General features: G+C 45.0%; 1 protein-coding gene and 1 long non-coding RNA gene across 5 annotated transcripts in view; one reads left to right on the forward strand and one right to left on the reverse strand.

Annotated features, from left to right (window-relative positions):
- Positions 1-16,473: 16,473 nt before the first annotated feature.
- Positions 16,474-18,525, reverse strand: LOC128412846 (uncharacterized). Its single transcript, XR_008330168.1, has 2 exons — positions 18,436-18,525; positions 16,474-18,034 (listed from the first exon to the last, which is right to left on the reverse strand). It is a non-coding gene; the product is annotated as an uncharacterized LOC128412846 (long non-coding RNA).
- Positions 18,526-18,581: 56 nt separating this feature from the next.
- Positions 18,582-20,464, forward strand: part of NECTIN3 (nectin cell adhesion molecule 3) — a 42,116-nt gene continuing 40,233 nt past the window's right edge. For all 4 annotated transcript variants that reach the window (XM_053386300.1, XM_053386301.1, XM_053386299.1 and 1 more), the window contains exon 1: positions 18,582-18,966. In XM_053386300.1, coding sequence (XP_053242275.1) covers positions 18,597-18,966 — 370 coding nt within the window. In that variant the 5' untranslated portion in view covers positions 18,582-18,596. The remainder of the gene's footprint in view (positions 18,967-20,464) is intronic.

A 20,464-nucleotide genomic window follows, 5' to 3' on the forward strand; every position in this document is an offset into this window, starting at 1 on the left:
TGCCACCGGAGATGGCATCCGGGGCACCCCCTGTACCCCACTTCCTACACCCCTGCCCAAGAGAACAGAGAATCTCACAATGCCAGCAACAGAACTTTCAATTTATATGCTACATCCTAAACACAATGCTTTGACCAAACTGCGGGAGGCAATGGAAGAGTGCCTGGCGTGCTCTGGTCCATGGGGTCACGAAAAGTCGGACACGAATAAACGACTAAACAACAACAAACACAAGAGGGAGCAAAACGGGACAATTGTGGAAGGGAGTTATTTCTCCCTCCCACCCAAAGCACATGCAGTGGGTTTCTTGAAATGTACGCGGTGGTGTGTGCAAATTCAGATTAACAAATAATCAAAATAAGCTAGCTGAACTAAAAATAAATAAATAAGAAAATCCCCAGGAGAGCACATGCCCCAGTCTAAGAAGCACTGTCTACAGGAATGAAAACAATTTTGACCTGCCTGGTAAGAAGTTTTTCTGCTGTACGTTAATCTGTTTTCCAGAGCAGTGTTCCTACATCCAGTATTAATTGCCTCAGTCCCATTCTGGTTTTGAAGGTGTGAGGCAAGCCTTCAGAGGTGTTATAGGTCCACAGAGAGTTTTCAGCTCAGTACTAGCTAAAATCAGATACACTTAGAATAGAAAACAAAAGGTTTTATCATTAAGATTCAACATGATATAAAAGTGATGTAAAAGCTATCAAAAATATGTAAGAAAGAACAGACATTTTAGAAAATGTGAAGAAATTACAAACAATTGACTTTGTAAAAGCTGACTCGACTTCTCTTATTCATTTCGGAATATTTTGCCGGACACCAATCAGAGTGCAAAAAGTATTCCCTACCAATTGGGAATGTAGTGCCAACAAATCAGGTCAGGACCACCGATTACTGCAAATACAGTTTTACTCCAGTTCTTGAGAATCACAATTTCACCTTCCATTTTAACAGATTAAACAACAGATTGCAATAGACCTGATGTAATTTTGATGAATGATAGATAAATAAATGGCTACTGTGCTAGATAGTGCAATACCTCTCAAATGAGAAAAACTGAGCATATAAAAGCAAAAATTCAACAACCTCTAACACCTAGCCTTGGAAATAATGTGCACCTGGAAACTCAAAACCATTTAAATAGCCTTCCTCTCAGTATCAGTTACAAGAATTCTCCCAAATAGCCCGAAGCAAAACTGCAAGTACCATTGTTCCTATTAAATGCAATGCAAAAAACTGTCGCTCTCCAGACGTCACATATAAATCAGGAAATTCCTAAACGGTGACTGACACTCCTTACAGAACGATGCCTGGGATATCTGATCCCTGCCTGAATGAGCACAGAAACTGCCAGGGATCATATTTGACACTCCCCCATTCTGAGCGGTAGGGAATTCCGAGAGCAGCCGCTTTTACACAGGCAGTGAGGAAATACTACCAGTAACTCCCGGTGTTTTCATAGTATCTGCTTTATTACAAATATTTACACCAAGGATGTGGGAAGGAAGGAAGCCAGTCTTTAGTGAAGAACGAGCCAGCTGCGAACTCAGACTACAGCCTCCTTCACTGGCTACAGTCATTTCTCTCTATTTCCCACGCAAGCAGGTGCACATGTTACCTATTGTGGCCTAGCTCCTAAAAATAAATGAATGGGTGGTAATTTGATTCGCTCCTCTGGGAGAACATTTGCCAAGGGTCTTGGGTCCTGTCTGTGAGCTATAATGATGGTGAGCTGGCTTGTGGGGTGAGCAGTAGAGGCTGGTGATTTTTGTCTGAGGCCACTAATACTTTTCTCAAGGGGGCACGCTGTAATGCAATTCTAACATATTTTTCACCTGGACATTTATTTATTTATTTTTGCTGGATCAGGCTGCTAGATTTGTTAGGACTAATCCCTGGGCAGTGGTTTTGCTCCTGAACCTATAGCTGCTCATAATCTGCAGTTGACAAGGGCTTATGCATTCATGTCAAATTGTTTCAGTCTTGAGCTCCTCTCAGCTTCTTGAAAGAATAATTGTTCAACATTCACTGCTTTCTCCCATCTCTGATTCATCACCCTTCCAAAGCTCAAGAGATTCCATCGCAGAGAAGCAGGCCCTGGAATGTTTAAACTTGTGTCACTTAAAAATTCACCCAATCCTTTTTTATTTAATAATAATTTCTAATTTCCTCATTGAGTCTGTAAATAATGAAATTTATTTACTTGGAAAATAAAGTGTTGCCTATCATCTGTTGGAACTAACCCCCCTCCCCCAACATTGCAAACGAGCACTGCATCTGAAAAATCTGAAAAATTCTAACCCGGGAGTGGAATCTTGTGTGGCAGTGAAATGTAACGGGATGCCCCATGTCAAACAATACTTTCTGGGTTGGGAATGAAGAATATTGTGATGTTAATGTGTCAAGCATTCTTGTGTATGTCATGGCAACGCGACAAAAAAGGGGGGGGGCAGATCATTAGTCTTTCACCAGTGAGTGAAGAACCTAAAGTGTACCACGTCATAATCAAAATGGAATTACACCAGAAGCACTACCAACATTTCCTTTTCTTTATTTTTAAAACTGTGTTTCAAGAGTGAGAGGATGTGTACACGTGTGTGTGCGTGCATGTGCGCGCGCAAATCACTGAAGGAAGAGAAGAGAAATTGAGAAAAATGAGAGGATTTGGGGAGAACTAAAAGAGATATACAAATAATAAAAACTGGGTCTCATGTAGCAGGATGGGGCAAAAATAGATCCTACATGTGAAAAAGTTGTGATTACGATTCAGAATTCTCCTTTCTCTTAAGGTAAAGGGAAAGGGACCCCTGATCATTAGGTCCAGTCGTGACTGACTCTGGGATTGCAGCACCCATCTCGCTTTATTGGCCGAGGGAGCCAGCGTACAGCTTCCGGATCATGTGGCCAGCATGACTAAGTCGCTTCTGGCAAATCAAAGCAGCCCACGGAAATGCCATTTACCTTCCCGTTGGAGCGGTACCTATTTATCTACTTGTACTTTTGTGCTTTTGAACTGCTGGGACTGAGCAACGGGAGCTCACCCCGTCACGGGGATTCGAACCGCCGACCTTCTGATTGGGAAGTCCTAGGCTCTGTGGTTTAACCCAAAGCGCCACCTGCGTCCCTCCTTTCTCTTACTGTTACCAATAAACTAATTTTCCTGCCATCGTGGCAATCCACTCGAAGGGCAAGAGGTGCAGTCCCCCTCCCCAATGATTCATTTCCACCAGTTTCCCAGCTTTCATTTTTTAAAGAGAATGTTTCTAGCATTTGCAGAGCCTGAGATATGAGCAAAGTGTACGGACTCCTTCTTCTTCTTCTTCTTCTGGTGAAAAACTAGCTTGCTTCTCCCTTTCTGTGTTTTACTCTCTCCCCCCCCCCCCACAAGTAAGAAAAATTCCTGCAGATACCCATGCCTGCAATTTACTCCTTGCGGAGTGTGGATATCAATATGCTTTCTATTCTGCCTTTTGTGTGCACGCCCAAAGGGCAAGACATGAGATGCAACAGAGTCATGCAGTAACAGAGATGATAGCATAAAATTACAGGCTGCTCATAGCTCAAATATCCTCAAGAACAGTTAGAATTATGAGGAATGTAGCCTTCAGATTATATCTGTAGAGTTTTAGAGCTGGGTTTATAACAACTTTCCCCAACCTGGTTTCCAACAGGTGTTGTGCAGCAGAGATGGGGAACCTGTGGTCCACCAGTTCTTGTTGGACTACAACTCCCATCATCCATGACCGTTGGCTAGAGCAGAGGTCAACATGGTGCCCTCCAAATGTTACTAACTGCAACTCCCATAATGTATTATTATTATTATTATTAAAAATTATATGCCGCTTTGCTTTTAAAGGGAAATACCCAAGTAGTTTCCAAGAATGAGCATTAGCCCAACAACATATGAATGCCACTACATTGGCTACCCCTGCTCTAGAGGGCCTCAGATTCCCCATCCTTGCTATATAGAAAGTTTTCATCTTCCATTTCTAATGTTGGATGCTCCTACCTTGCATTTTTAAACTTCGGTAATTTTTCTTAAAATTTGCTGAAAGGAGCAGTTGATACAGTTGTGCCCATGTGTAAGCCATGGGAAATGATGATAATCACTATATTGTTTCTTCAGAGTTTCCACCTTTTTATTGTATTGCTGTTTTTATAATGAGTGCTTAAAATAGGGTAAAATCTAAAATATAGGCATTCAGTGCCTCTCTAATCCCAAACCTCCAGCATTTCCACTGCCATTAACATTCCTTTTCCTCTTTTAATGTCTTTGCTTGTTCACATCTTAGCTTTTCTGTGAGCACCAGTTATGGTAGCATGATCGTGGGTTCCATCTGAGGGCTTTTCAGGGTTATATATATCAGTTCTGAGTATTGAGACTATGGTGACATTTGAATCATATTTGAGTCTTGAGAATATGGTGACATTTTAGATGGAAACAGGACTCATTGCTTGCCATACCACTTTAATGAGTTACAATGAAGTGTTGTGGATCAGTGGTTGCCAACTTTTTTATTTTTGCAAGTACAGCAGTACCTTGGGTTACAGACGCTTCAGGTTACAGACTCCGCTAACCCAGAAATAGTCCCTCGGGTTAAGAACTTTGCTTCAGGATGAGAACAGAAATCGTGCTCCGGCAGCGCAGCAGCAGCGGGAGGCCCCATTAGCTAAAGTGGTGCTTCAGGTTAAGAACAGTTTCAGGTTAAGAACGGACCTCCAGAACAAATTAAGTTCTTAACCCAAGGTACCACTGTATCACTTTCTTTGTATGAGAGAGTGTCGCACTAGTGTGCACTACATTGCATATCAAGCCACCTTTCCTTGAGAAACTCCCTAACTTACTGACATACAGGCCCAAGTGTACAAACAATGCTTTTCCCTAAGAAACAAAGTGCTGGAACTCACTGCTCCACTCGCCAACCCATACGCTGACGCCATCTTGAAACCAAAATCACGGGACTCCAACTTATAGAAAGATTCAGATTGTTTCCCCCTCTCATTGCCTTCGCTCATTAGTGGGCAGCAAGGCGGTCATATGCTCTTCTGGGCTGCTGTTTCATACCCTCGTTTCTTTGCGCGAAGCTTCCCAAGCAGTGTTACTTGGTAGGCATGCCATGCGGTGCAGATTTCCCACATGGTACATGGCCATGGCAGCAGCCAGCAAGCACCACCTTCACCTTCTGGCCTGCACCCCAGCATCAGCCTGGCCTGTGTTGCACTGGCGCCCTCCAAGGGGCAAGTCTCGATGCATTTCTGCATCACGAGGCAGCTGGAGTGCCCCTTCCGCCCCACTGCTGTGCATGTGTCGCTCTTTTGCTCTCGCCAACCGCTCGGAGGCTGTGGCTTTTGTAAACAAGTAGCACTATCACCATCAGGAAGCTGGCCCACAGTGGCACCCACCTGAGATGTGCCAGAATTGCATTTCAGCGTGTCCCGTCAGGAAAAAAAGCCTTGCCTACAAGTAATCTGCTGTTATCCAAGCCTTTCACAGTGTCCATCCATGATTTAGAATATTCAGTGTAGACCCTTCAAACCAATGTCTCTGGAATGAATCCTTTGTCATTTGAATGGGTCTGCCAATACACGTTTGGGTAGCAGAGCTTCAAAAGATCTCTTGCTGAAACCTTAAGAGCTTCAGCCAATCTAAGGGAGCAATACTGGACTAGATGAACCAATAGTCTGATCTAGTGTAATTCAGCTGATGCAACATGTAAAAGTTCAGTGCAGTGGGAAATCAATGCACGTAGGATGTCCATCAGCATGCAGAAGTCTGCCCAGCACATTCCTTCTGTAGATGTGGGTTTCCCCACCCACAGTCCTTTCTGCAGCCCTATATCAACCCTACCTCCACTTTCCACCTTTTCTTACTCTATTGGTTTCTCTCTCCCACTTCCTTGCTTATCTATGCTGCTTGCTGAGTTCAGTGGCAACCACACACAAGGCTTTCGGTCTCCCAGTAATGTGAAGGAACATCAGCCATTGTGAGCTATGCATGGACTGGGGGGCAGCAACAGGCTGGGGGAAAATAGTACTAAGTCCACCACTCACTTCCGTGGTGAGGAAGAACAATGGAGAAGGTGGTGTTCTCCCATGCACACTTTGAAGAACTGAGATTCCCACAAAGTGGTGGGAAAGGACTACAGATTATGAATTCAGGAGGGCACAAATGGTCCTGGTGGAAGTTGGAGTTGGCCCACAGGTCTTGCCTTTTGCAGGGCTGTTCCAGACAGCATCAAACAATAGATATTCACTGGGCGAGGAAAAAAGGGGAGATTTAAATTTGATTTACTTATCAATAGTCTAGCAAATCATCTTGTTCTTTCTAAGATCAGGTAAATCTGTGGCTTGGGAACTAATTCCCAACATTCCACTTTCACATAATCATAGTAATCATAGAAAGCTTTGAAAAGAACAAATGGCATATAATATATTCCATAGTGAAATACAAGGTTCGTATTTGCACAAAATATTCATGAATGTTGCCAAATAAACTCATATTTAGTGAGAATGTGCCAACCATGAGATTGTTTTGTCTTATAAATCACAAACGGCCCCCAAGCAGAAGCAAAGTCAGATGGGTCCACATCATCCCTAGTGACACGTATTTTGTGAGTCAGTTTTTCGGAAATGGCAACGAACATGACTTTTTAAAACCATAGGTCCATAGATCTTAGGTATTACCATTGCAAATTATGATTACAGCAAGCCAGGAAAAAGAAAAGGTAATCTCTGTGGGGGGGGGCAGCTGATGAGCCTGTAGAATAGTATGACATCTGAATTGAATTGTTAGCATGATTAACACAATGGGTGAAAACCTCCAGATGTATACACCAGAGTAGTGGAAATCTGCACACACAGTTTGTGTGATATGTTAATCACTGTACAGACCTTGTCATAACTAGCTAATAAATGTTCCAGGTTCTTCTAACACAGCAGTAGCACTGATGCTTAACTCTTGTTGAGAAATATAGTGTAAGAACGCAAGCTGGGTTATAGACACTTCAAGAGCCATTGCTAGGTTAGACTTACGGCATTTTCCAAATTCCAAATAGAGACATAATAATCTCATAATATTACACTCCCAAACAATGTCTTGCTGTCTTGCCTTTATAGCCTTGCTCTTAACTCTTAATAGATATGCACATGCACGGACAAGAAAACACATCTACATATTTAATACTTTTGTATAAATAGGTGCATATCATTAACTGAAATTAATGCCTGTAGCCTTTTCATGTATAAAACAGTCACGGTGTAAGGTATAGTCACACTGTACATCTTTCTTTTTTTTTAAGTAATCTTTATTGCATTTCAACATCGAAAGCAAAAAAAAACAACACAACAAAAAACAAACAAACCACCAACACAATACAAAAAGAATAAAAAAGAAAAAAGAAAAAAATTCAAAACACAATCTTTCTTTCATTCACTTATTTCCTCGACTTCCTCTCACCTCCCTCCTTGTATTCCACTTCTATTTAGCTAATTTCAACAAATTATTTCCCTCTTTGTTTCTCTTAAATCTCAATTATACATAACATAAATTTCTTAACCTTATTTTAACCTTGAAATTAAAACTTATAAGTACTTAACTTGATAACATTTCTGCTAAATCCATGAAGTGTCAATTCTCCGTTTCTCTATCCCTCCAAGTAAATTTTTGTTAATTTCATATATACCTTAAACTTAATATATACTTTAATAAGAACTTTAAATTTCCAATCTTCTTCCCTCAGCTCCCCCCCTGGTTTCGGAAAACTGCCAGTCCTTTCCATCAATTCCCTATAGTCCTTCAATCTGGAAATCTGATGTCCAAGGCTCTTAAGTCCCCTCCAGGCCCCTTCTGCAGATTTTCTTCATAGTCCTTAATGTCAAATAACAGATCGCAGGAAAATTCCATCCTGATGTTACAGTCGTATCTTCTGAGCACTCCAGCCAAATTTCCATGGCTCAAACTAAAGTCATATTTCAAATTGTCCCCAAGTTCAAGAGCCCCCAGACCTTCCACTCCCTCCAAATACCAACAGCCTGTAAGTCCCTGTGTAATAAAATCTTGCCAGCTTTCCATCTGCACTCCAGGCCAGAATCCAGTTTTCAAAATCCGACTTTCCTCAAATTCAGTCTTAAGCATTCTCAATTTATAGTCCTCAGTTTGGGTTGTGGGTTTAAACTCAGTTTCAATTGTGGGTTTGAGCTCAGTTTGTTTCTGTGGGACTAAGATTCCCTCTTGTGTTGTTTTGGGTTCTGTAGCAACAGCTACTGCCAAAGTAGGTTCCTGTAACAAGTTAACATTAGTGCTCATTTCTTGTCTATGCTCAGGAATTTCCTGTTCCCATTTGTCAGTTTTTAAATTCCTGTCATTGAACTTCTTGTGTAATTCTTCCAGCGTATTATTTATCTTGAACAATAAGTTTACAATTTCTTCAGTAAGCAACATTTTCGGTATTTCAAGGTCAGTGTCTAGTTTCTCAGGAACTTATCTTTCCAGCTGGCACACACTCCTGCAATAGTATCCTAGATCTCCCACTAGAGGGACACAGTTTCCATTTGTATCAATTTAAATTACTTTTCTCCATCTTGAAAAACAGAAGGGGACAGAAAAAACTTTGTATTTTTACTAACTGTCAAGTCCATTCTGTCAAAAAGTCTTTTAGTATAATTCTCCAAATGTCAAAGGCAGCCCGTTCCCAGGTTCAGAGCCGAGGTCTTTTAATTTCATATAGCTTGTTAAATTCAAAGTTTCCCCCCTACTTCTTCAAAAGGGGGGGCTTGCATTTTAAACAATGAACGTTAAAACTTTTAACAAAACCTTTCAGGATTTTAGCTTGTAGGGTCTTTGTTTCGGTCTATATACAAAAGCAGGAAGGCGGACTTCCTATTTAAGCCTCCCCGCGTAGCTGCCAAATTAATTCTTTCCTTTTTAATGTCCTCCAATTAGAATTAAAGTCCTTTTTGACCCTTTTTCTTTTAAAATCTTCCGATTTGTTCTTATGGGTAGTTGCTTTTAGGATCGAATTGTCCATAGGAAAAAGTCAGCGCTCTCTGGCAACGGCTGTGCGGCTTCACTCCGTGAAAGAAGCAGTCTGTTCGCAGCACCGTGCCACTCGCCCTCTCCTGCTCCGGAGACCCGAAAAATTGAGGTCTCCCCGCGAGTAGGGGGGCGCAAATGGTGCCCGCTGAACCCCAAGTTCACAGGCTTCACCCGCCTGTTATTTTTAGAGGGTCCCCGCTTTCGCCGCGGCGTGGGACCCGATTTCATGGAGCAAGTTCCTCTGGAGATCAGAGGAGCTCCGCCAGTTGCCGATGGCACCAACCCGGAAGTCCCACACTGTACATCATTTCTAAAGCCTTGCACATGCTTCACACATATTTGGAATAAATGCCTGTGGAGATTGCTGCAGTCCTGCGAAGCTGTGCGCTTGTGTTTCTAGTTCACATGGAATTATTACCTGCACAGTCACGAGGATGCTCAAGCCAGAGGATAATCACACTGAACAAATTCAGTAGTACTACTCCATCTGTAATTCCTGATTGGAATCCAGAATTTATTCCTCACTCCCCATTGGTTGGCCAGGGAAGGAAAAACCTGCAGGCAAAACAACCCATCACCTGAAATGTATAGAAGAGGGAAAGAGATAGAACCTACTCGCATGAGACACAGGCCTTCGACCAGGACTTGTAATCTTAGCAACAGTTGCTGAGATCAGACTGCATCTACAGGAAGACAGAGAACATAGAAACCTTCCTTATACCGTCAGACCATTGGTCGCTCAAGCCAGGAAATGTCTACACCAGGGTTCCCCAAACTTGGGGCTCCAGCTGTTTTTGGACTACAACTCCCATCCTCCCTAGCTAGCAGGACCAGTGCTCAGGGATCATGGGAACTGTAGTCCAAAAATAGCTGGAGATCCATGTTTGGGAAAGCCTGGTCTCCACACTGACTGGCAGTGGCTCTTCAGGGTTTCAGATAGGAATCTTTCCCAGCCCCACCTGAAGATGACAGGGATTGACTCTGAGATTGTTTGCATGAAAAATCCACTAAACTAAGGTCCTTCATACACAAGTTCTGTGGAAGAGAGCCCTCTTTGGGTTCTACAAAAGAAACTTCTTAAAGAGTCTTCTTCTTCTTCTTCTTCTTCTTCTTCTTCTTCTTCTTCTTCTTCTTCTTCTTCTTTGTCCTTGCATTGCCTTTCACACCACCATTTGACATGCCCCCTTCAAACAACAGACTTAAAACAGTTTGACATGGCCAACAGGAGCACCTATTCATAGGTAGGTTTATTTGCAGACAGGCACCCAAGCCACTGCTTCAAGCACCCCATTTGTACTTGTATGTTTCCCCTCATTTCTGTTCTAATATTTACATATGCAAACTTGAAGCATTCATAGATGAATTTGCTTGGGAGAAGTGCATGTTAAATCTCTCTCTCTCTCTCTCTCTCTCTCTCTCTCTCTGACTTATCAGTTAACCACAGGGTGTATGCTTCTATGGTGTTTGGAATAAGATTACTGTATATGGTAAAAGATATGCATGTAGTATCTAGCACTGTATTATTCTTATCTGTGTTAATTTTTTCTGCTTTCTCAATACGGAGTATTCCTCTCTTTCTTATTGCTTCTTCTTCTGCTATATGACCTTTTTCATGTACAAAGTATGAATTATTGTGTTGCAGTCTGTTATAGTTCTTTCACAGTCTTCTCTCTCTTTCTCTATATATAGAGAGAGTTCGCCAGAGGCAAAAGGAAGTTATAAGTTCTTTGTTTCTTTTTAATAAGTCACTTATATTACAAAACTGAAGTGAGTACCAAAGTCATTTTGAAGCAATATTTAACCATCGCTCCAAAGCCATCAAAGGGAGAAAATCAGTTAAGGCTGATGCTCTAACTTGAATTCACAGTGAAAGAAAATAAACACCAGATGCTTGGGGGGTGGACGTGATATACAGAATTAAAATTATACACACTATTACACAACAACTACTGCTGTGTTGATCCCAGAAGATGGAATGTTGACTTGCTCAAATGGAAATGAACAAACACCAAGTATCGTAATGAAATACATAATGACGAGGGTTATCACCAAAGCATTCGCAAGGGCAAAGTCCTAGCTGAACCCAAAACAAAAGTTTATGAAATAATCACAGCATCAGAGGGGCCTGAGAAGAGAGATGCCCTGTTCCTATTTGTAAGCACCAATGGGGTTGCTGGTGGAAGAGTGCTAGAATACAAGCCAACTGGTGACAGCTCACTTTGGAAATGCTGATACCCTACTGGGGCAGGAGAGGAAAGGGGTAGAATGGTGGATCAGGAGTGGGTTGTTTGGCTGTAAGTTATGGCCAACTGGACCGTCTCTCCACCTGCTCCTCCACCAGCATCCCATCATACTAAACTGTTCTCGAAGAGTAGATAAGAAAATAATTTAAAATACAATATGTGCAGTAACTTGCAATACCATTACCAATTCAGTAATTACAGTTTATTCAAAATAACCATTTCTCCAAAGGAAAGAACATGACTATCTAAATGGCTTGGATAATAAGAGTATGATTCCATAAATTTACAGCCACTGAACTCACCTGTCCTCTGAGGTGGGAGAGATCTTTCACTTTATGTTGGGACCTGTTCCAAATTCTCTGTTACGTGCAGAAAAGACCGGAAGGATCAGTCTCTTACTTCATCCTGTAGTCCAGTGACCCTTGGAAACAGTGAGAATCTCTGTTGATGCTTCTATGTGTCTCCGAAAGCAGACAGGAAGTGAGACTGAAGCCTCCTTGTTATCCCCCACTCCCCTGTCCTCTGCGGATACCAAAGAGTTAGAAGAAAGGCAGGATTTGTCTCTCACACCCAGCGTAAAGGGACAGAACACTCCCATGTCCACATTATCTGCAGTGCTTGAGAGAACTCGGGGAAGGGGAGAGGTTTCTGACTTTGAGATGGCACATAGGAGCAGCGATTCCCAGAAAGAGTGATGTGGTTGCCACCGGTCATTTGGCAGCTACATTTGTAGACCCCTGCCATATCGCTAATCCTCTAATGTACTCTAAATGCATATATAGTACAATCTTATAGGAACGCGGGTGGCGCTGTGGTCTAAACCACTGAGCCTCTTGGGTTTGCCAATCAGAAGGTTGGCGGTTCAAATCCTCACGACGGGGTGAGCTCCCGTTGCTCTTTCCCAGCTCCTGCCAATCTAGCAGTTCAAAAGCACACCAGTGCAAGCAGATAAATAGGTACCACTGTGGCAGGAAGGTAAACAGCATTTCTGTGCGCTCTGGTTTCTGTCACAGTGTTCTGTTGCACCAGAAGCGGTTTAGTCATGCTGCCTACGACCCGGAAAGCTGTCTGTGGACAAATGCCAGCTCCCTCGGCCTGAAAGCAAGATGAGCACCGAAGCCCTATAGTCGCCTTTGACTGGGCTTAACCATCCAGGGGTCCTTTACCTTTTACCTTACAATCTTATACATTGTAATTTCCTATTGAGTTTCCCATAAGGTTTCCCCCCCAGATTGCAGCTCTTAGAGTGGCTTTACAAGAATAAACCTTTAAATTACTAAACCCTAAAGTATGCCTGTTATACAATCCCAGCATAAGACTAATGACCTGGATAAACGAAAAGGTGTTTGCTTGCTTACGGGAAAGAAAATAACAGATATGGCATCAAGCCACATTTTGCAGGAGAGGATGGCATAAGTGAACCAGCTCTGTCTTTGGCCACTACCTGTTATGGTGGTGGCCTGACCAGAGTCTCAGAGTTCTTGCAGCAGAATGGTTGATGTTGCCTTAGATTGGGAATAGTCATCTGTTCCAGTGTTCCTTAGTAGGTTGTTCAAAGCCTAGCTAAAATAAAATATATTTTGCAGATTTGGAAACTGCAAACATATACAAGAATAGGGAAGAAATAGCAAAATTTGACTAGCTTTTGCTCACAATTTAACTTCACTGCCATCCTAAAGGTAAATCTGTCCCAGAAACATTCTCTGTGCTCTTACAAATATGTGTTTTTCTCACAATTATTAATAGAATATTAATTAGTGACATAATTAATTATGTACTTGAAGGCTTATTTAAGTCACATCGCACAGACCCCATTCAGATTGTATGGCTTCCAGCATAGGTGCAGAATTATGAACTTAAAAGTTCTTCCGTGTAAAAAAACAAAACCCCACAGACCACCACCCCCCATGACACATTCATAGAAATTAGTACTCTAGGGAGAAAAACAGACAGCTTGGCAATTTTAAAAGGTTTAGTCATATGCTAAAGAAATAGCATCCACACCTGCAGTCGGAAGGGGTATAGTCTCAACACACCTGTATCATTTTATTGTTCTGAATATGTAGACTGGCTCTTCCAATAATAGGTTATTTAAGAGAAAAGGAACAAACCAACTTTGGCAGCTGAAAAACCCTAGACCTTGATTCATAAAACCTTGATTTAATGTGTTTTTTCTATAAGCTGCCTTGGAAGAGCTTTTAGCTTTGAAAGGCGGCCTACAAATAGCTCTGAAACATTTTTACATTTGAACTGGATTCAAAATCCATACCTGTGTGTCAGTGGGATCAGTGGCGTAGCGTAGGGGGTGCAGGGGGCCCCGGCCGCACCGGGCGCAACATCTGGGGGTTAGGGTTAGGGGGCGCAAATCCATGGGTTAGGGGGCGCAAATTACTTGCCTTGCCCTGGGTGCTGACAACCCACGCTACGCCACTGAGTGGGATGTATACTTTCAGTTGTACCAGGAGCTACGGGGTGGGAGAATAGGCCAACTAATAGCTGCGGCGTATTCCAATTTACAGCTACCCCATGGTCTGCAACTTATGTTATACAACCTAAAATCACTGAGAACTCCCCAGCACTTCACACTGCAGACTCTTCTCCGAGCTCTCTACCTTTTGCCCTTCAAGCACAGCGTGTTCCAAACAGGAAGGAAGGAATAATGCTGTTTGGCCTAAAGCTGCTCCTGTTAGGAGGTGCTTTTTCTTTGCCTACCTACGGCTCCTTTATGTTCTTTGCTCCATTTCAAGTCAGGATTTTGACAGAATTGTCAGAAGTAGCAGAATCTGGCTAAGACAAAGGCCACTCCTTCATTAGCCACATCAAGGTCTACCTAATCTGGCACCTTGTTCCTAGCTAGATGTTTCTGAGAAGCTCAAAAGCAGGTTTTAAAAACAAAGAAAGAAACCAGCATCCCTCTGGCATTGCTTGTCCCCAGCATCTGATATTGACTATTTGCTACTTCTGCCTTGCAGGCTCCATTTAAAGCCCATGGCTGTTAGCCACAATAAATCCATTATCCATTATATTTGTTTAATACCAGGTATTAAGGATACAATCCAAAGTACATTTACTAGGAAATATAGGCTGTGCACATATTACCATTTATGCTACCTCTACTATTTGAAGCAGTGGACACACAACATTCACCACAATCCATATCTATCCTGTAGTTTCTTGAGGAATACTGCTGTTGGATGTGTTTCCCCTCACATCAGCTTCCATCCAATTTGAAAATATATTATTTATTATTATTATTTGTTGAATTTAGATACTGCCCTATACCCAGAGGTCTCAGGGCAGTTCACAGAACAAAATCAAAATACAAATCCACAAAATTCATAATCAGAATAAAAACAACAAACCAATAACCCTGTCAACCCCCCCCCCATTTTTAAAGGGTATAGAATGTTAATAAGATCAACCCAAGGCCTGGTTGACAAGGAATGTTTTTGCCTGGCACTTAAAGGTGTATAATGAAGGCACTAGGTGAACTTACCTGAGAAGGGCATTCTATAGACGGGGAGCCACTGCAGAGAAGGCCCATTCTAGTGTTGCCACGCTCCAGACCTCTCGAGGAGGCACATGAAGGAGGGCCTCAGAAAATGATCTCAGGGACCAGGTAGGTTCATATGGAAAGAGGCAGTCCTTGAGGTATTGCGGTCCTGAGCCATTTAAGGCTTTAAAGGTCAAAACCAGCACTGTGAATTGGGCCTGAAAACTAATTGGTAGCCAGTGCAGTCAGACCAAGATTGGTGTAATATGCTAATGGCCACTGAATTCTGTACCAGCTGAAATTTCCAAACTGTCTTCAAAGGCAGCCCTATGTATAACACATTACAGTAATCTAACCTTGAGGTTACCAGAGCATAGACAACAGTAGTTAGGCTATCCCTGTCCAGATAGGGGTGTAGCTGGGCCACCAGCTGAAGCTGATGGAAGGCACTCAGAGCCACTGAGGCCACCTGAGCCTCGAGCGACAGCAAAGGATCCAGGAGTACCCCCAAGCTACAACTCTGCTCCTTCAGAGGAAGTGTAACCCCATCAAGAGCAGGAGATCTCTCACCCATCTGGTCTAGGGAACCACCCACTAACAGCGCCTCAGTCTAATCTGGACTGAGTTTCAGTTTGCTGGCTCTCATCCAGTCTATTACCGAGGTAAGACACTGGTCCAGCACTTCCACTGTCTCATCTGCAGATGTAAAGGAGAAAGAGAGCTGAGTGTCATCAACATACTGCTGACAACGTACTCCAAACCTCCAGATAACCCCACTCAATGGTTTCATATAGACATTAAACAATGTAGGGGATAGGACTGAGCCTTGCAGAACCCCACATTGAAGGTTCCATGGGGCGGGAAAGCATTCCCCAAGCAACACCCTCTGGGAATGAAATTCCACCGCAAAGTGGTGCCAACCATTTAGACAACATTCACTTCATAGGGAAGCTGAGGCAGCCCTTGCACATGTGCAGAAGAAAGCTTCATGAATAGGATTTGGGGGCTTACAGATGTGGTGAAACCAAACAGGTAATGCATATCAGGTGAAAGCATCCCTGCCTCCTATCTGGTGTGAACAGTAACATGCAAATGGAACTTGAAACACAACAGGGGGGAAACAACTTTGCTGCATTGTAAGCTGGGATGCAGGTGGCGCTGTGGGTTAAACCACAGAGCCTAGGGCTTGCCAATCAGAAGGTTGATCAGAAGTGCATGTATAGTATAATCTTATAGGGACGTGGGTGGCGCTGTGGTCTAAACCACTGAGCCTCTTCGGCTTTCCGATCAGAAGGTTGGGGGTTCGAATCCCCGCGACAGGGTGAGCTCCCATTGCTCAGTCCCTGCTCCTGCCCACCTAGCAGTTTGAAAGCACATCAGAGTGCAAGTAGATAAATAGGTACCGCTCCGATGGGAAGGTAAACGGCGTTTCTGTGCGCTGCTCTGGTTCGCCAGAAGCAGCTTAGTCATACTGGCCACATGACCCGGAAGCTGTACGCCGGCTCCCTTGGCCAATAAAGCGAGATGAGCGCCGCAACCCCAGAGTCGTCCATGACTGGACCTAATGGTCAGGGGTCCCTTTACCTTTAAGCTGTTAATGTGTGCATAGTCATAATTGAATCAATGGGACTTACTAAGTAAAGGTGCTTGGATTTGGGCAGTAAATGACAGAGAAAACATGCTTTGTGACCTGTTTGTTCCTTTAAAAATGAGAAAGTTTGCCAGGTTGCACAGAGACTTGATAATAAGAATATCAAACTATGTAGACAGTGATACCCAATAAGCAGAAATCCCAGTATTGAATCACATTTGTGAAAACACACTTATTTAGCATCCTTACACTCTCTGCAAGTCTATCAGGCAGGTGTTTCCAAAATGTGCTACAATGTTTTTTGGGATTGAAGTCTCAACAGGTAGTTTGTGTTCAGTTTAAAAGATTGTATATGAAAACAGAAACATTACACAATTCAAAAATTGATTTTGTTAACTCTCTCAGTTAATTTGCTCTTCAGGATAATAAAGCTAAGCAAGTTCACATAATTGGAAACTTAATTCTTATTTACTCTAACATGATTTACAAACCATGCTTTTACAAAGTACCATTCGGATTCTCTTAATGTGTAGTACATACATACATACACTATTCTCAAACTTCTCTTCATCCTTGTTGAAGTAAGAGCATCCCCTCAACAACTGTGTTTCACTGACAGTTTTCTTCAAATGCTCTGAATGAGATGCTGAACCATTTTATTGGAGTCAAAAGAGCCTCCCTGGATGAAGCGAGTATTGCAAAATCAGGTTCTTAATATCTGCAAGCATCTCCATCCCACACTCAAGATCTGTTCATAAACATCATTCTGCCTTCCCTTCATCTCCAAACCCATTATTTGCTAAAGAGATCTGATTGGCTAAGAGGATTGGGAACATGATACCCTGCTTTTCACTGGTGCCAGCTCTAATCTGTTTCCACAGTGCAGCAAGGAATGAAGCTTACGCCCATCCCACATCTTCAATGGACTGTGCAAAATGAGTTTTGTTGCAGTCTTATTGGCAGAGGGCAAATGCCCACATCCTAGAAATGACCACAGAAACGGGCAGTAGTAGTTGGGATGCAGGTTACAGAAGGAGAGGGCTTCCGTACCTTCTGTCACTTTCAGAAAAAGGCTGCAATAGATGGACAGGGAAGTAAAGGAAAGCTTGCACTGTCACTACCTTCATTAACCCCCATCTCCCCGCACGCTTTGAACGGATGCAGAAGGTGCAACTGCTGCAATTGTCAAGCCCGTATCTTTCACCAGCAATTAAATCTGCTGATAAACAAGCATTTAATTTTCCAGTAACTGGTTGCCACATCTAACTTTGTCAGGTAGCCTGTAACCTTTCCTCCTTCATTCCGGGTCACATGTCCTTTTCCATTCACGTCCGAAAACTCTAATTCCAAACTACTTTTTCCTTTCGTGGTTGCTGATTTTTATTTTTTTTAAAAAAGCGGCAAATGGGGCGGGGAACGAGGGAGGACCAGAAGGTGAACCTACTGGTGTTAACTGTCTCCTGCTGCGTCGTTAAGCGCTCCTGAACTCAGGTGATTATTTGGAGCCATGCCACGGCTGGAAGAAGAAGATGATGAGGATGAAGAAGAGTGTCGGGTATTTGCTTGCTCGCTGACGGTCGTTTGCAAAACAACCCTGTCGCCTTTCTGTCTCTTGCTGTGCTCCTGGTGCTTCTTCCAGCTGGTCGGAGGAGGAGGAGGAGGATTCTCGGAGGGTCCTAGCGTGGAAGGAGAAAGAGCGGGGCTGGCAACGGCTTGCGGACGGAAAACCAGCAAGCCTGTATTTTTCGCCAGGCACGAAGGATTTAATAACCACCCAGAGTAAAACTGGCAGACGAGGCAAAGGTAGAGAAGGGGAAATCATGGAGAGGAAAAGGAAACTCAGTCGTGGTTAGAAGCAAAGAAAAAGAAAGAAATGCTACAGAGGAAAGAGGGGTGGGTGGAAAAAAAATAGAAATGAAAGTATAAAAAACAGAGTGAGAAACACTGATTATCTATCTCTGCCCCGCCCCCGCCTCTAAAAAACCCCCTCCTAATTTGCAAGTAGGGAAGGGGAGGGGGAGGAGCGGCATGTACCACTAACTCTCAAAGGGAAGGGGAGGGAGCCATTGTGACATACCCTCCGCTCCCACCTTCCCGCTCCCGGGTGCCCGGCTTCCTCGTCGGAGGCGTCGAGTCGTTGAGACCGGGAACGTCCCGTCAGAGAAAGGCCTTCAGGGAAAGAGAAGCACAAAGGAGGGGGGGACCCGCGCTCTCAACGCCCCTCCCCTGGCGGTCGGGATGGTCCGTCCCGTTCCTTCGGTGGGAGGAGGAGGAGGAGGAGGAGGGGCGGCGGGCGCGACGCCTCCCCGCGCAGCGACACACGGACCCGGCGCTGCGAAGGGAAGGAGGCGGAGGAGGAGGCTGCGCTGCCGAGCCGTAGCGGCGGCGGTTGCTGCTGCTGCTGCTGCTGCTGCTGCCGAGAACGGAGCCCCCAGCATGGCCGGGTCCATTGTGGCGGCGGACGCTCCGCCGGCTCCTCCCGGCCGCCGCCGCCGCCGCTGCTCGTCCTCTTCCCCTCCATCTCGGCTCTGTTGCCGCCGCCGCCCGGCTGCGCCCGCCCTGCCCGGCTTGCTCTCGCTGGGCTTGCTCCTCTCTCGCGTCTGCTGCGGTGAGTCGCCGCAGAAACTTTTCTCTTTTTTTCCGCGAAGGGGGCGGCGGCTCCTCTCCGGACCAAACCAGTTCCCTTTCCCCCTCCACCCTCTCCCCTCCGTCGTCCGAGCGCGGGGCGCGAAGGGGCCGCCGCTGTGGGAGGGACGGAGGTTGAGAAAGAGCGAGCGAGGGAGGGAGAAGTGGCGGGCGGGACTTAGGGGAAACTTTTCCCTCAGCCGCTAGTCGGGAGAAGTTGCGTGTCCGGTGGAGGCGAGGTGGGCCAAGCCGCAGGCGAGAGACCCCGGCCGGAGGCGGAGGGGCGGCGGGAGGAGGGGAAGTGCCTCGCGTGTTTTCTCTTCATGAGGGGAAATGGAGGAACCCACCTCGAGGGTCCTTCCCTCCCCCACCCCTTTTTCAACATTTCGCGAGGGGGGGCTAGAGGGTGAGCGTATTCGATGTGGGGGGTGCTGCTTCTGGGTGTGGCGCTCGAGGGGGGCTTTTTGTGAAGGGGGGGCGCGAAGCCGGGCAAGAGTTGTGGGGCGCCGAAGAGCAAGCGATGTGTGCGAGGGTGTGTCTTGTCTGCAGCTCATGTTCCTCTGCTGAGATAAATATTCGTTTTCTCGTGCGCTCGTTAAAAGGCACACACATACACAGAGGCAGCGCTTTCCGAGCCCGTGGCTGCGCTAGCACGATCAACATCGCCATCCGTTACAGTGGCGGGAGGTTTCCCCCGCTTCCCCGACTTGTCTCCGGCAGGCGGGAGCCTCGAAGGTCCGCCGCTCTTTTTTTATAGTTTGTGTGTATTTGTGCGTTGCCAACCCCGCGCATCTGCTATTCCGGGAGCGCTCCTCTGCCCGGCGTCGGCGCGCAGGCGGAGAGAGTGAGCGTGTGTGTCCCGCCGCCTTGTTGTGTTTTGTTGTCGGCGCTGTTGCTGGGAGTTGGAGCTGTTGGGATTCCACTTGTCACTTGGAGCCGCCGTCGCCGCGACCGTTACGTCCGGCATTCTGGGAGCTGCGCTGGCTGGAAGCTGCTCTCGCTCGTCTCCGTTCTGTCTCGGCTGATGACGGGGCAGCCGTGATTTGTGGGCAGGACAGGCCGATGCCATGATGTAGCTGGCCGCCGCCCTTTTAAATGCACCCCCTCCCGGTCTCTCCCCCCCCCGCAATCCCGTCTTAGGGAAGCCCCTGACTTCAAAAACAACTGGTGTGCTTTGCCAGAATTGGCCAATAGCCAGTTTGATGGTGAGCAGCAGGTGCTGCAGCAAATGCGAATATGTGGGGATGGCTTATCTTGGAAGCACTCCTTTCAGGGACTGTTCATAGAATCGTAGAGTTGGAAAGGGAGCACAGGGGTCATCTAGTCCAACCCCTGTGGAGGACTCCATAAGGAGAGTCAAATCAGCTGAGTGCTCCACTCCTCATTACACAGCCGTTAACAGAGTCCTCCAGACTCTGGTATACACCTGAAGATAATTGTAGGGTGGTGCAACAGATGCTTGTGGATTTACCAGAAAAGTG

Source organism: Podarcis raffonei, chromosome 4 (assembly GCF_027172205.1).
Source record: "Podarcis raffonei isolate rPodRaf1 chromosome 4, rPodRaf1.pri, whole genome shotgun sequence".
In the NCBI taxonomy this organism is placed as follows: domain Eukaryota; kingdom Metazoa; phylum Chordata; class Lepidosauria; order Squamata; family Lacertidae; genus Podarcis; species Podarcis raffonei.